General features: G+C 39.5%; 1 protein-coding gene across 4 annotated transcripts in view; it reads right to left on the bottom strand.

Annotated features, from left to right (window-relative positions):
* Nucleotides 1-15226, bottom strand: part of SLC2A9 (solute carrier family 2 member 9) — a 182865-nt gene that overhangs the window by 80990 nt on the left and 86649 nt on the right. For 3 of the 4 annotated variants that reach the window (XM_075930736.1, XM_006128181.4, XM_006128182.4), the window contains 2 exons: nucleotides 6099-6286; nucleotides 2061-2171 (listed from right to left, as the gene is read on the bottom strand). In XM_075930736.1, the coding sequence (XP_075786851.1) occupies nucleotides 2061-2171; nucleotides 6099-6286 (299 nt within the window). The remainder of the gene's footprint in view (nucleotides 1-2060; nucleotides 2172-6098; nucleotides 6287-15226) is intronic. The other variant, XM_075930735.1, reaches the window with a different exon arrangement.

Below are 15226 nucleotides of genomic sequence, written 5' to 3'. Positions count from 1 at the left end.
GGGCATGAGCTTGGGAACAGCAGTGTTTGCAGCAATATTTGCATTTCAGTTTTCAAGTTCTTGTTTGCTTATATAACCATTGGGGTTTCTACTCCATAGAAAGAGTGACAAGGCTATAATTAAAGCTTGCTAATAGCAAGCAATCAAATAGATTAGTGTAATGGCTAAGTATTAATGAGATAATATTTGTAAAATGCTATAACGGGGTAAATTAATATTATAATTATAGATTTTTTTTCCCTCGTGTCAATTACTGTGCTATTATTCCCAGAAGATAAGTTAGAGAGAAACTTTCTATTTGAATTTTTTTTACTGTATTAAGGATATATTGTGAATTTAATGTTTTTTAGATTCTTTATTAAAAATACATGTGGTTTTTTCCGCTCTTATCTCATGGGTTGACCCAAAGTCCTACCACCGTCACTCTGCTGTCTTTTTATGAAACAGCATGCTGCCTATATAACCTACTGCATCATGGACTAGTCCACAAAGAGGATAGAAGCCTACAACTGCTGTCCAAGAATGGAGGAAATTCATGATCTCATTTGGTAGGGAACTGAGTTTTGGTCCTAGGTTTTATTCGTGATGATGACCTGACCTAGTTTCAGTTTCAACTTATTTGCTATTTGTAAACAAAGTAGATGTTTGTAGATTCCTAGAAAGGAGTGTGTTTATGAACTCCCCTCCCAGAGCTGTGCAGGAGTCACTTAGTTTGCCATCAACAAAACAGTGAAACTGACTATACATAAAATGCTGGCAAATGCACAAAATAAACCTGGGGGGAAAAAGAAAAGAAAAGAAAAACATCCTCCTTCAATCTCTTCTAACTATAGTAACCTTAGGATTCCCTTGTAAGAAGAGAAGGTACAACATTTCCAATGGCAATATAAAATTCAAGTCGGAGCCCCTTTGAAAAGGAACAGTAAAATGTACCAGAGGATTCTCGAAATAAAATTAGACTGAAACATTGCTTTATAGTCCTATCTCAAAAGAGCACGTTTGAAGAGTTAGAGATTTCCATACATCAATATTTCCAGAGGCACAGCGAGAAGACTGAATATAAAATAAGGGAATTAAACCTTTCGGCCATGAGAAAAACTTACCAAAGAAATCAGAAATACCAGGAACTTACCTAGACATAGCCACTTCTTATTAGCTATAGCAACGTGTTCTGAACATGCCCTACAAACTGACACTATGGAACCCAAATAAAAAGACAGAAGATACTATTTACAGAATGGCTTTTATGCCATGAAACTATCTCTATATAATGTTCAGTTCTTGACAAAAAAAAAATCACCCTTCTCATAAAAGTAGCAATTATGTTTCTAAGTTTATCTAAAAGAAATATTAAAATAATGTCTCATTAATTGTGAAACTGAAATCCTTACAAATCTAAAAATACATCTGTGGAAAAGTACAAAGATCAGGAGAAGGTCTTTGTGACATAAGATCTCCTTATGTTTTGTACAATGTATTGGTAGCTTGATTTAGTACAGGGGTGGGCAACCTCTGACCTGTGGGCCACATATTGTTCATCAGGGTTAGGAGATGGCAGGCCACAAGATGGTTTATTATCTGAGTGTCTGCAGTTATAGACCCCGTAGCTCCCAGTGTCCATGGTTCACCATTTCCCGCCAACGGGAGGTACAGGAAGTAGTAGCTCAGCCCACACTGCTTCCTGCAGCTCCCATTGGCTGGGAATGGTGATCCATAGCTAGTGGAAGCTCCAGGACTCCATGCTTGTAGATGCTCAGATACACAAATTCTGGAAGCCCATCAGCAGCTAACCCTGATGAGCTGCGTACAGTCGGTGCACTGGAGGTTTGCCACCCCTACCCTGCAGAGTCATAGAAAGTAGGTCTAGAATTGAACTCAACTATGGTATTTTCAAGCTATTGAACTTAATCATCAATATACAGTAGCTAGTAAAGTATTTTAACATGAATAAAGAAATAATACATCAGTAACACTGATATAAATTTAATATTAAATATGTAATTTTAAAGGAGGCTATTTATTATCAAATATACACCTCTCCAATTTAGCATTCAACTTACGGAAGAAACAGAAGCCAAAATCTCAATAAGCCCGGTGCTCAAGGTAACATATGGGATCAGTGTATGACTAATCCCAGCTTCACTGAAAATGCTGTTCGTGTAGTACCAGATCTATATTAAAAAAAATTCAAAATGAATGCTTCATTAAAATTGTCATGGTTTGAAAAAGGGGATGTTAACATTTAATTTTAATATATACATAAAAACCTTTTACTAAAGCCAAATATTACATGATGAGCTGCCAAAGAGCGTTGAAATGACTATAAATCTTGAATTAGAGAGCACATGCTGGAGGTATAATGTATTTATTCAATAAAAAGTTAATAAATCTTTCTTTTGAAAATTGTGACTGTTTAATGTTTCACCACAACTATATCGAATAGTACGATCATCAATGTCTTCGTTATACTTTCTGGTGAATCTAGAAAATAATGTACTTGATGGAATTAAATGGTGAGAATTTTTATTACAAGATAAAGACTTGGAAATGAATATTAGAAGATACCAGCTGGACAATTACAGAAGCCAACTACTTGGTAATTTCCCTTGGGAATGATTTGAAGCTCTTGGAAGAATGTGAAAGAATTAGCCCAAGTTGTTGTGGGTGTCTTTGTTTGTTTTTTTGTTAGTCATCTGGGCAAGACATATGGCAAGCACTGCCTGGTTAGTAGAGCACCATAGGCCAACTGGATCTTAGAGTTTAATATTCTGAGGGATTTTCATATTGCAAAGAACTCTCAGATTAAATGAGAAAAAAAGGTGAATCCACTTAAAATACTGCCAGAGAATGGATTTAGTGCGCTTGCTATAAAGCAGGCAAAATACTTGCTCACGTAAGTTGATTAATTATGGGCTGAATCTTGATTGCCACATAGTCCTGCTGAAACAAATGGGATTTCTATATGAGTAAAATAAACAGATCTGACACAATTTCCATAAATACACAGTCAGTTTAAGAATACTGGTTGTATGGTTTAGAAATAAAAGGCTAATTGCCCTCAAAATTAAAATAACGCTACCTCAAAAAAACTTGCACCAGGAGATGGCTGGCACCTGTTTCTGCCCAATCTTATTTTCCTAACAGATGGGCAGTATCATCTTTTTTCTTTCAGTCCCATTGTCCCAACTGAAGGCCTAATCTAAAATCCACTGAAATCAATTGGAGATATTCACACTAGCCTCCAGGGTATTGGATCAGGCCCAAGCTTAGAAAAATTATACACCATGCAAAACATCACATACTTGCACTGTTCTACTTTTAGATCCTATAAGAAAGATGAGAACCTACTCACTCTTTGTGCCCTTCTACATTTACTATATATTTGAGTGTGAGTCTGTCCATCCATCCATCTGTCTGTCTGTTCAAGAACTGCTCCTAAATGCTAAGAGCTAGAACCATCAAATTCAGTATGCAGCTTCCTCTTGTCATAACTTAAAGAAATGTAAGTGTTGGGTTATAACAGGAAAATGGGATGTGCCTGGAATGGGATTGCTTCTTATAAAACCATACAGAAAAGAGACAGAATCACCAAGCAGGTGAAAGAAGCTAGCTGGGAGTGCGCCCTCCCTCCTCTTGTACTACCCCAGTCCTGAGCCTCCTACTGCCCCAGGTTCCCTTTGGGGAGAGCAAGGGGAGGGCTGACGCTCCCCCCTCCAATTTGTATGGGAACATTGCTGGCTATTCCCCTTTGTTTGGGGGGGGGGAGAAAAAAAGTACACACAGTTTGCTTCTTTCCTCACTCTGTCAGGGAAGCACAGAAGGCTGATGAACCTGGACCTGCCCCATCCAGGGGACATGCACCCCTCCCCTGCTATGCCTGCTGAAGTTGCAGCAGTCATCAAGAGGTGCTTCTCACCTGGCCCCAAGCTACTACCATGAGAGCGAGCTGGGGTAGTCCTCTCTCCCCAGGGCAGCCTGCATACTGAACCCTCATCCATGGCCCACTCCCAGAGCAACGATTTAAATGAAGCATGTACGTTTTTCATTTTGTTTTCTAAAAATTAAAATGAACTGAGTTAAGGACCCAAGCAATGCTGGGTAAATCTTCTAGTTATGAATAATCTGTAGTTCCAATAGACATTAAAATGACAATTTCATAAGATACCAGGATTCCAGCATATGCCTAAGTGTGACAATCAGTAATTACCAAATTACGTCTCTGATTATATTTTTAATATTTCAGTGGCTGCAGAATTAAAAATTAGGGTATGCATATGTATGGAAATAAGGTCCTGATTTAGCAAAGTATTTAAGCATATTACTAATTTTAAGTAAACAATGGAAGTATTCATCCACTTAAATTTAGGACTTTGCTTAAATATGTTGTTGAATTCAGTACTGAATAAGTAATTCAGGGAGAAATATTTCTTACACAGATTAATGAACTTTTTGGAGAAATATGATTGAAACAAGTAGTGTAAAGTTAAGTAAAAGCCGTTGGGAGAAAACTCTGTCATTGAACATGTGCATGATTTCCATTTTCCTCTACAGGAAATCAAATATATCAGAGAGCTAATTAGGTTTTGATTTGATTTTGCAGAAAGAGAGTGATGGCGGGTTATAAAATTAACATCAACCAAAGAAAAGCAGCAGTAGTTTTTTCCAGATACTTTATCCTCCTCTTACGTTCTTAGTGGCATAACAAAGCAAGTGAAACAGTGTTACAGAGTTTATTTCAGCCAATTTCTGTTACACAGCACCTTTCTCACAGGCATCGAAGAAGGTTTTATAACAATAATAATTTAACTAGAAAATGTTTTAAATCATAATTCAAAAGTCAATTTATGTAACATTTGTTGCTTAAGAGGCAGACTTAGATGGGGGAAAAATTAGATAAAAATAGCAATTCCTACAACTACAGGGCACTGCTAATTGATACTTTTATATGGAGCTTGATTTCAAAATGTGCTAGCCTAAAATAAGTGCTGCATTAATTTTGAAACATGTACAATAGTTTAAAAAAATATATACCCCACCATGGAAAATTAAGTGTTTTGTTTTTAATGGATATCATACATTCCATTGGAGGTGGTCAGTTTGGTTTTCCAAATACACCAATCTCTCCCACATGTATCTGTGGGATTTTAAACAATGCAAGCACATATAAATGACATCTACAGTAAGTAAGTTGAGTTGATATACTGTAACAAAGAATGGGTGACAAGATAATTCCATTTCATTTCATAGCAAAATATCCACAACAAGGAACAAAAAACCTATCATTACCACTAAAATCTGCAGTTACAAGAAAACAATATCTACTGTGCTAGGTTTATTTTCCCCCTAATTTCTCCTAAAAGTTGAAGAAAATCTTTTAAAGTTCTTTCTGACATGTGTTGAAAGTTTTTCGTTACCTAGGTTACATTTCCAGTTCACTATTCTGCAATATGAGCTTAAACAAATCACTTAGGTAACATTGACAAAAGCAGGTGACGCTGACTGGGTAAGCGGTTAATCGGCAGTCTAGCCGGGGTGGAGTGGCCCCTTGCATCTATGGGCTCCTGGTTAACATATAACCAGTTAACTTTTTCAGCGAGATTTTACATCCTGAGTTCCAGCCACAGAGACAGAGAACCAAACAGCAGAATACCACATATTCTTGTGGTTAGGGACCTCCCTGTCATAACATAAGAAACTCAAGTTCAAGCATGTGCTCCACATCAGCACAGGGGTGGGACTGAACCCATCTCTCCTACCTACTAGGTGAGAACTCAACAAATCTGCTAAGGTTATGAGGAGGCTGCCAATGGCACCTGTTTTTTCAGGCAAATTCATATTAATTTCTCTAAACGTCACAAAGTCCAAAACTGCATTTTTCAGCAAGTGTAGCATTTGTTCAAAAAGTTTGTTAGTTCTAACCCTGTTGCCAGCTGGGGCTTTAAAATGCTACTGCTATACAAATAAGAAACAACGGTCATAAGGACTAGCAGGAAAAAAATGAAAAATCAGGAAGTTTGTCAAGTAGGAGAACATCTAAATACTAATTAACCAAAGGCATGACTCCACTGGCAGGCAGCATACAGAAAAGGAATACTTACAGCATTTAGCCCACAGAGCTGGTAGCAGGCCATAGTGACAATCACAGTAATGATCTGCCAGCGCACAGAGCGGTTTCTCAGAAGTTGAAGGACAGACACTAATTTAACACTTTTCTGTGCTTGACTCTCTGCCAAAACTTCTTCTACTTCACGAGAGACATCCTCTTTCCCAAGGAAGGTCTGGAATGCTGCAAAATACAATCACATACCTCAACAAGAAACCTAATATGCTTTACTTAAAAAAAGAACAAGTGAGTTTCAAAGAGTTGATAGGTTTCAGAGGTAGCCATATTAGTCTGTTTCAGCAAAACAACAAGGAGTTCAGTGGCACATTCAAGACTAATAATTTTATTATGACATAAGCTTTTGTAAGTTGCAACTCACTTCATCAGAGGCATGAAGGGAAAGAAAAAAACAGATAGTAGGGATACAGAGATGGAAGTGTTACGTCAGAGCTAAGTCAATCAGGGTGGATGTGGATAGGAAGGTAAGAATATCTAATGTGGAAAATTACTTATGGTAATGAGCAGGGCTTCACAAACCCCGGCGAGAGCCACTCGCCAGCCCCGCGCTGTGCATGCGCAAAGCGCTAGTGAATGGAGCTCATGGAACAACCGGCTGAAATCTACTCGCCATAGGCGAGTAGATTCAGCCGTTTGTTGAGCCCTGGTAATGAGCTACCCATTCCAAATCCCTATTGAGACCCATTCTGATGATGTCAAATTTGCATATGAATTCCAGCTCAGCAGTTTCACATAAAACTGTTGCTCTTTAAGATTCCACAGGACTCCTAGTTGTTTTTCAGAGAGCTGAATACATTTAAAACATTTTGAGTGTTGCTTAGCTCTTTCGTGTAGCTATTCTGCTCCCTGTTTATTGAGCATGGCCTGGCTCATTGTCATCGCTACTATGGAAAGTAATTTTGGGGATCAGTCCTGAGTAAGCTGATAGCAATGGAAATCGAGGTCATTCAGCATTTTGCACGATCAGCCACTATCCTTTATTTGGTGTTTCATACAAATTCTATCCCAAAATACTTGATCAAGTTAAAACAACACCCTTCCCCCACAAAAAAAGTATGGGAACTGAAGGAAAATGTAACCTCATAAATTAACCTCATTTGGCCCTGACTACTTTTGTAGCCAAACTGTTGAACATCTGTTGATGACACTCATCATCATTAGTGGGGAGTTTTGGTAGTATAGTCAAGGTTTTAGTCAGAAGACCAAAAGCAGCAGCAAAAATGACATTACAATGAAGAGAGAAAAGTAGGACATTTCAAGTTATGATTTTAAAAGGAAGTTGTGGATGCAAACATACATAGAAAGAGAGAATTTCATGTATAGTGACACAGATTTACATGGTGCTTGACTGAAAAGCCAAAGAGGCAGGGTCCTCTAGTCATTGAGCTAATGACTCAAGTAATTAGCCTTTGAAGGGACTAATCTCACTCCCATCAAGTCCCAGATGATTTGGAACATTAGTGACCTGAAAATCTCACCTCTCTGATAGTGGTGCATTTTTGATCATTGGAGGCAATTGCCTCATTTAATAGGGAAGAGTTTTAATGTCTGAACTACACAAATGTTTATTTAAATTAAAATAAAGGTCATTTTATGTAAAGCACATACGCACTTTTAGCTATGTTGAATAAGTATGTGTGTAGCAATACATACTCCCTCCTCCCCTTCTCTCTGTTTATGTTATAAAGATGAAAAGGAGGAAGTCTGGAATTCACATAAAACTATCTAACATTGATTAGAGATCTATGATATATCTCTGATATTTCTATGGCCTATCCCCACAATATCCAGAACAAAAGAAGGATTTTTCCAAAGCACCAAGTGATAGCCTAACTCAGTTCTGTGAAGGTTAATCAGAGTTTTATCATGGCCTTTAAGGACAGTTGTATTAGACCAACAAAAGCATTTGTGAAAATCCCACCTAATTAGTTCAAGTAGCAATGAGATGAAGAGACTTTGTTTCTGAAGATAAAATGGGACTGAAAAGTAGCAGAAAGGTGCAGCTGTTATAAACCAAGGAAGGACAGACATTTGGGAAGAAAGATTTTACCCTACTTGCTTCCTAAAACAATAACTACACTTCATGCAGACAGATTTAAGTCAAGGATTCAACTCCTTGGTGTATTAAATGATTGGAAAGAATTACCCAAAGTAGTTAGTATTTTTGCAGTCCCCAACATACATAAAAAACCTGGAATCTACTTCACACCATTCTCCTAATGTCAGTGCTTATATCTCATTAACATGCATCAGCCAAAAACAAAAAAAATCAATCCCCAAACCCACTAGGTGCAATAATATAATGGGTAAGATTTACTGCATTAACTTTTCACTGTGAACATTAAAAGCTTTCTACTGAATTCATGCACAGAAGCATTAGTCACTTTTCAAAAAACCCTTAATTTCAAAGTTGTCCTATGAGTGTGCTATAAATTGTGGATATTTTTATTAAAAATCTGCGAGAACCTACCCTGGGGGTTGGCTTCATAACATATATTTAAATATTTGACATCTTGGAATTATTTGTGCTACAGAGAATCAATTGTATTACAAAGGCTCCCGATAACCAGGCTGTTCTGAGCACAGCAGATGAGTCTCAAAAACAATTATTTACTCAGCAGGTCCCTTAAAATTCCTTCTTTTAAGGAAATAATACCAGTTATTATTTTATTGGGAAGAAAAGTGATAGCATTGCTTTGATTTTACTGACAAAGAAAAAATATGTACTTTTGGTTTATTAGCAGCTTTGCAAGCATTATCTGTAGAGATGTTATGTTCATAGCTACTCTTAAGCACACAAAGGACTTGGATATGTAATAAAACCAGATTCACTGAGTAATGATAATTGAGATGCCCACATTCCATTTAAGATTTGAAATTCCTGGATTGTAGCATTATATAGCAAAAATATAGCTCCTACTGTGGAGTTTCAATGTTATTAGGGATAAGTCACCCAAATCAAACAAAAACCTATAATATCAATGTACCAGGACCTGTACAAGCTACCAGTTCAGTTCTCAGTGGAATTAAAAAGGATTTAGCCAAAATCTGCAGAATTGTCTAACAATTTTAGATGTTTCCATTTTTTCCCCCATGTCCAACTTGAGATGTCTTTAACATCTGTCTGTACTGCAATAAAACACCAGAAGATGTCCATGTCAGCAGATGTGGGTTTGTGGTCCTAAATCTGTGAGGCTGTAAAATTGTAGTGTAGACATTCTGGCTCAGGCTTGAGTCTGGACTCTAGGACCTTCCCCCATTGAGGGATCCCAGAGGCTGGAACCCCACCCAAGCATCTACACTGCTATTTTACAGCTCCATGGCCGAGCTCCAGAAGCCTGAGTCAGCTGCCATGGTCCAGCCATGGGTCATTAATTGTAGTGCAGACAGACCCTTTTAGGAGTTGAATTTTCATGGTGGTTGCTGATGTCTTTCTGAAAATCTGGTCTGTCAAGTTGGGCACCCAAAATGGAGGCAATCAAAATCAGTCAACTTTTGAACATTTTGAGTAATTTGTTTTATCCTCTGAATGCTTTGAGAGCTGCATCCTTAAGAGACCTCATCCCTCAATGCACTATTCTCTATTAGATGTTTCCATCACTGGTACCCCCTCTTCATTCAGAAGAAAAAGAGTTGATAGCAAAGCATTATACTTAAAGGGTTTTTCCCTCTGCAGCTCAATTTTCCCTTTGGTCCAACAGACCACACTATTCTTTAAACTTTCTGGCACACTGCTTAAATTAATCTATTTATGCAGGAATTTTAAGCAAAAGAAGGTTAATAAACTCAAGTTTGAGAATCCTAGTTTTGTGGTTGGGATCAAGAATGTGTCCTTTTATCATGGACAAATTATTTTTCATTGAATTATACTTTTTAAATGATGTACTTAATTCTTGCTTAAATGACTGATGTATTTAGAGCTTGGTATAAGCTGTAAAAGTAGAAGTAAATTTAGGTATTGTATATTTAATGACCTATCTACGTGTCATCATATTATATGCTTTATTGATAAGAATACTAATATTGAAGAGTAGCACATAGGGAAGGTAATAAGGAGTACAATGTCAAAAAGTTCTACTTTAAAATGATTCTCACATATTTTAATGCACCTGTTTTATTTTTTATCAGTGCAAATCAGGTCAGTGCACAATTTTTTTTTATTTTTTCTGTTCTCAGAACCCTCAACATTCCTGTAGGGCATATGGGCAAAACACAGGTGCAGTCAAGTAAAAAGGAAGCCATCTGTCCATTCTGCACAGGGGATTTGGTACATTTCTGAAAAGAGGAAGAAGTCAAATATTGTAAGTACAGAAATGATTAAAAGAGCATAAGGCAGAAAAAGTATTTGTTTTCATTTTCCTGCAGTTAAGAACAGAGATGTAACTGCCAACAGCAAAACTTCACAAATACTAGAAAACACATCAGTAAATCTGTGAATGCTAAGAAACAACTACTTCCCCGCATTAATGCTTAGTAGAGAGCAACTTGTACAATGCTGTATCTTTTTCAGCAGATATTTTACTACTTAACACTTATCCTAGAATTTCTTCCCTTCCAATATTGTCAGAAATATAATTATATAATTTAATAATAATACCTGTTAGTCCAGCATGATTAAAAAATCCTAAGAAAGAATCTTCCTGAAGAAGTGGTGAAAAGCTCAGACTCTCACATCATTTAAACTCAGCAATCATTTGTCAGATGGTTGCACTCACATGCGAATACCATAACCAGGCAAGGGTCAGAGTGGCACAGGTATGCTGGCAATGCTGCTGAAAATTCAGCCTCCAGACCTGGTTATAGTGGCTCAAGAGGGGCACTCAAATATTAAGATACCTCAAATTGCTACTTGCTTTTGGTAATCTTGGCTGTAACACCTTCAAGATTGTGAAGGAGTGAGAATCATTGCTGTAGAGACCAAAAAAGAGGTGAATTTTGAGAAAGTACTCACAGGAGCAAAGTACTGTAGTACCCAAGAAAGGTTTTCCAAAACAGGTTTGTACTGTCTATAGGTTTCAAAATTAATTTTCCACACCAAACAGTAAATAGCATCTCATTTCCTGTGAACACAAGTTTAGAGTGCCTACAGTCCAGATGAAAGCTGCTATCTCCTTATGGAGGTTTAGTTGTCACCTCAAGCTAAAAGTGACTAAAACAGAGCTCCTAATCTTCCCTTTCCCCTAAATCTTCCCCACTACCTCCTTCCTCCATCACGGTGCCCAATGCCACCATTCCCGCCAATCACTCAGGCCCATAAGCTAGGAGTCATTTGGCCCTTACATCTAGGCTATATCTAAATCTTGTTGATTCTTCCAACGCAAGATCTCTAAAATAAGGTCTCCCATGCCCACTTATACAGCTAAAATTCTCATCCAAGCTTTCACCATCTCGTGTCTTGACTGTTACAACATCTGTCTTTTGGGCCTTAAGCAGCCTTGTCCTGCTCATTTCACTGAAATAGAAAAATGTATGTCTGGAAGGGACCTCAAGAAGTCATACAGGGCAGCTCTATGCACCATTCTTCACAGGAACCTCTTCTTAAAAGTCTCTAATGAGAGGGATTCTGCAATCTCCTTTGGAAGTCTATTCCAACACTTCACTATCCTTGTAATTTGAACATTTTCCCTAATATCTGTCCTAAAAATCTTCTTTTCTGCAGATTACGCCGATTACTTCTTATCCTTTCAGAGTGCTGCTGCAAAGATCATTTTGCTAGCCATGACCAAGTCACCACTCTCTTTAAATCCCTCCTCTATCGCACCAAACTGCACGTATTGACTTTAAAGGCCCTTCACAGTCAGTCTCCACTCTACCTCTCATTCACTACTGAGCTGATGGTCACCTCTAATCAGCGCATGATCCATTCTCCACTAACTACATTTTCAAACACTTTTGTGCTTTCTCCCATGTTGTCCCACCTGCTTAGACGGTGCTTCCCCATCAACTCATTGTCCACATTCAAATCACTCCTCAAAATTCTCCTTAGCTGTGATGCCTACAGAAATTTGATAATATTTAGTTTTCTGCTACAGAGATCACCGCCCATTATCTAATCAATATAGTCCCATTGTTTCCTACTATTATCCTGATTATAATCATTTGTTATTGTCTTATACTGAAATTGTAAGATCCTTTTTGTTCTCTGTGTTTAAAGCACCTCGCTCAATGATATCCTGGTCCATGACTAGGGCTCTGGTCTAAGATGGTGGAAATGTGTCCGTCATGTACCGGAAACTTACCTACTGCTACACTCACCTTCATGCCTCTAGCTTCCATCCCAGACACATTTCTCAATCTATTGTTTACAGCCAAGCCCTAAGATACACTGGAGCCCAGATTTGCTCCAATCCCACAGACAGAGACAAACACCTAGAGCAGGGGTTTCCAACCTGGGGTGCGCGTACCCCCAGGGAGTATGAGACACTTGTCAAGGGGGTACAGGGAATATTTGAAATATTCCTAACTGAAATATTCCAAAAGTAGTAGTGTTAGTGAAAAAAGTTGTAGATTCTAGAGCAGTGGTCACCAACCAGTAGATCGGGATCTACCGGTAGATCTTGGAGCCTCTGACAGGTGATCTTTACTGGTTTGGCCAGGAAGCTATCAAGCACTGGCACTTCAGTTGCCCCTCTACCCACTGTCATGCTGCTGCTGCTCCTGCCCTCTGCCTTGGAGCTGCCCCCTAGGAGTCTCCTGCTTGCTGTGCAGCATGTGGGAGGGAGAAAGGGGGCACTGATGTCAGGGTGTCCCTCCTCCCCCCACTTCTGTACCCTGTCTCCACACAGAGAGAAGAGGATGGAGAGAGCTTGGCAATGCAAATCTCTTCCACTCACACACTGTGTGTGTCTGACATTCTCACGCACACTGTCCTTCATTCATCTCCTGACCCAACACATAGGTGGGGGGTTGCTGTTACATCTTTTACAGCTTGCAAAGTGGGTTACTTTTGGTTTTTGACCGGTCTGTGCATTTCATAATTTTCATTTCTCTCTTACGCTTAAATTTAATTCTTTGAGTTGTGAGTTCTAAAATAGCTAACCTGCCGTGGCTGGATTAATTATCCCTATGGTAATTGCTGCTCCTGGAAGTCACTGGCATGTCCCTGCAGCCCCTGAGAAAGGCAGAGCAGGGGGTTTCTACACACTGTCCTTGCCTGCTGACACCACTCCTGCAGCTCCTATTGATCAATAACGGGGAGCCGTGGCCAGTAGAAGCTGTGGGCTCGGTGCCTATAGATGAGGGGCAGCACATGGCGTGATGGAGACATTTCTGTACATGCCAGGTGCTTTCAGGAGTGGTAAAGGGCCAGGGCAGGCGTGAGCCTGCCTTCACCCCACTGCTCCACCACCTGGAAAGAGTCTCATTTAAATTGTGCCCAGCCAGAGCCTGCTTCCTAAACCCCTGTACCATCCCTGAACCTCCTTCTGCACCCAACCTACTGCCCAGTCGTGAGTCCCCCTGTACACAAACTCCTTCCCAGAGCTTATACCCTGAAGCCCCTCCTGGATCCCAATGCCCCACCCTGGGCTAAGCCTGGATCCCCTCCCACACCCCAAACTCCTTCATCCAAAACCAGAGCCTGCATCCCAAGCCCCTACCTACCCAAGCCTGGCAAAAGCAAATGAGGTTCAGGGAGGAAGGGGGGGGGGGGAAGAGTGAGCAGGGTGAGGCCTCTGACATGGGGTGAAACAGGGCAAGGTCTCAAAGAAGGGGTGGGAAGGAAGTAGGGCAAGGGTATTTGGGGTTGAGGTAGATCTTACATTCCACTTACATTGAAAAAGTGATCTTGTGGTCAAAAAGGTTGGAGACCACTGTTCTAGAGTCTAGAATTGATTTCCTTTCATATTGAATAGGGGGTACGGGAAGGTTTACTAAAAGCCAAGGAGGTACGGGGACTGAAAAAGGTTGGGAACCCCTGACCTAGAGGATCTAGATAGAGCATTCTTAAAACTGAAATACCCACCTGGAAAAGTGAAAAAACAGATCGACAGAGCCAGAAGAGTACCCATGAACTACTTCAAGACAGGCCAAGAAGAGAAAACAACAGAATTCCACTTGTCATCACTTACAACCCACAAATTAAACCCCTCCAATGCATTATCAACAATCTACAACCTATCCTTGAAAATGACCCCAAACTCTCACAGGCCAATCCTTACCTACAGACAGCTCCCAAACCTCAAACAAATTCTTTCCAGTAACTATACTGCATGTCTTCATCAAAATCATCCAGGAACCCTCCCCTGCAATCAGCCCTGGTGCCAACTCTGTCCACACATCTACACAAGCGATTTCATCACTGAACCCAACCACGTCAGCCACTACCTCGGGGCTCATTTAATTGCACATCCACTAATGTGATCTATGCCATCAAATGCCAGGAATGCCCCACAGCCTATATACTGGCCAAACTGGACAGTCTGTACAGGAAAGAATTAATGGACACAAATCAGATATCCGAAAAGGCAACACACAGAAACCTGCTGAAGACGACTTTATCCTGCCCAGCATTCATTAATGAATCTCAAAGTCACAGTGTTGTTTCAGGCCAATTTCACAAGCCAAATACACAGAGAAGGGTTGGAACTTAACTTCAATTACAAGTTTGATTCCTATCAGGGAGGAATGAATAAAGATATCGGCTGGCTCACACAATACCTTCCACGTCCTAATGATTTAACCAAACAACCAACGGGTACTTATAGAGGTGCAAATTGGTCTTAGCCTCTTGTAACTTGAACAATCCAATTCACTATTTTTTTCTCCCCCTCCCTACCTTTTTCTTTCTTTATTCTTGGATTTGGACTTTCAATACTCCAGTCATCTGAAGAAGTGGGTTGTACCCACGAAAGCTCATGATACCATCTACATGCATTTAGTCTTTAGGATGCTGCTAGACTGTTCGTTGTTGGGTTTTTTTTTGCAGTTACAGACTAATTTGGCTATCACTCTGAAACCAAATAAGTTTGGCAGTTTTGTCCCAAAACAGCCCCTTATGTTCTTATTCTGAAACAGACTTGTCTCTTCACCACATCAAATAAGATCAACTCACATCCACTCCATTAGAAATGCATATACAGGTTGGACACCTCCCTGTTCCTTGGG

Source organism: Pelodiscus sinensis, chromosome 5 (assembly GCF_049634645.1).
Source record: "Pelodiscus sinensis isolate JC-2024 chromosome 5, ASM4963464v1, whole genome shotgun sequence".
Lineage (NCBI taxonomy): Eukaryota > Metazoa > Chordata > Testudines > Trionychidae > Pelodiscus > Pelodiscus sinensis.
Note: the sequence above shows the minus strand (reverse complement) of the source record. Positions and strands in the feature narration are given on the sequence as shown.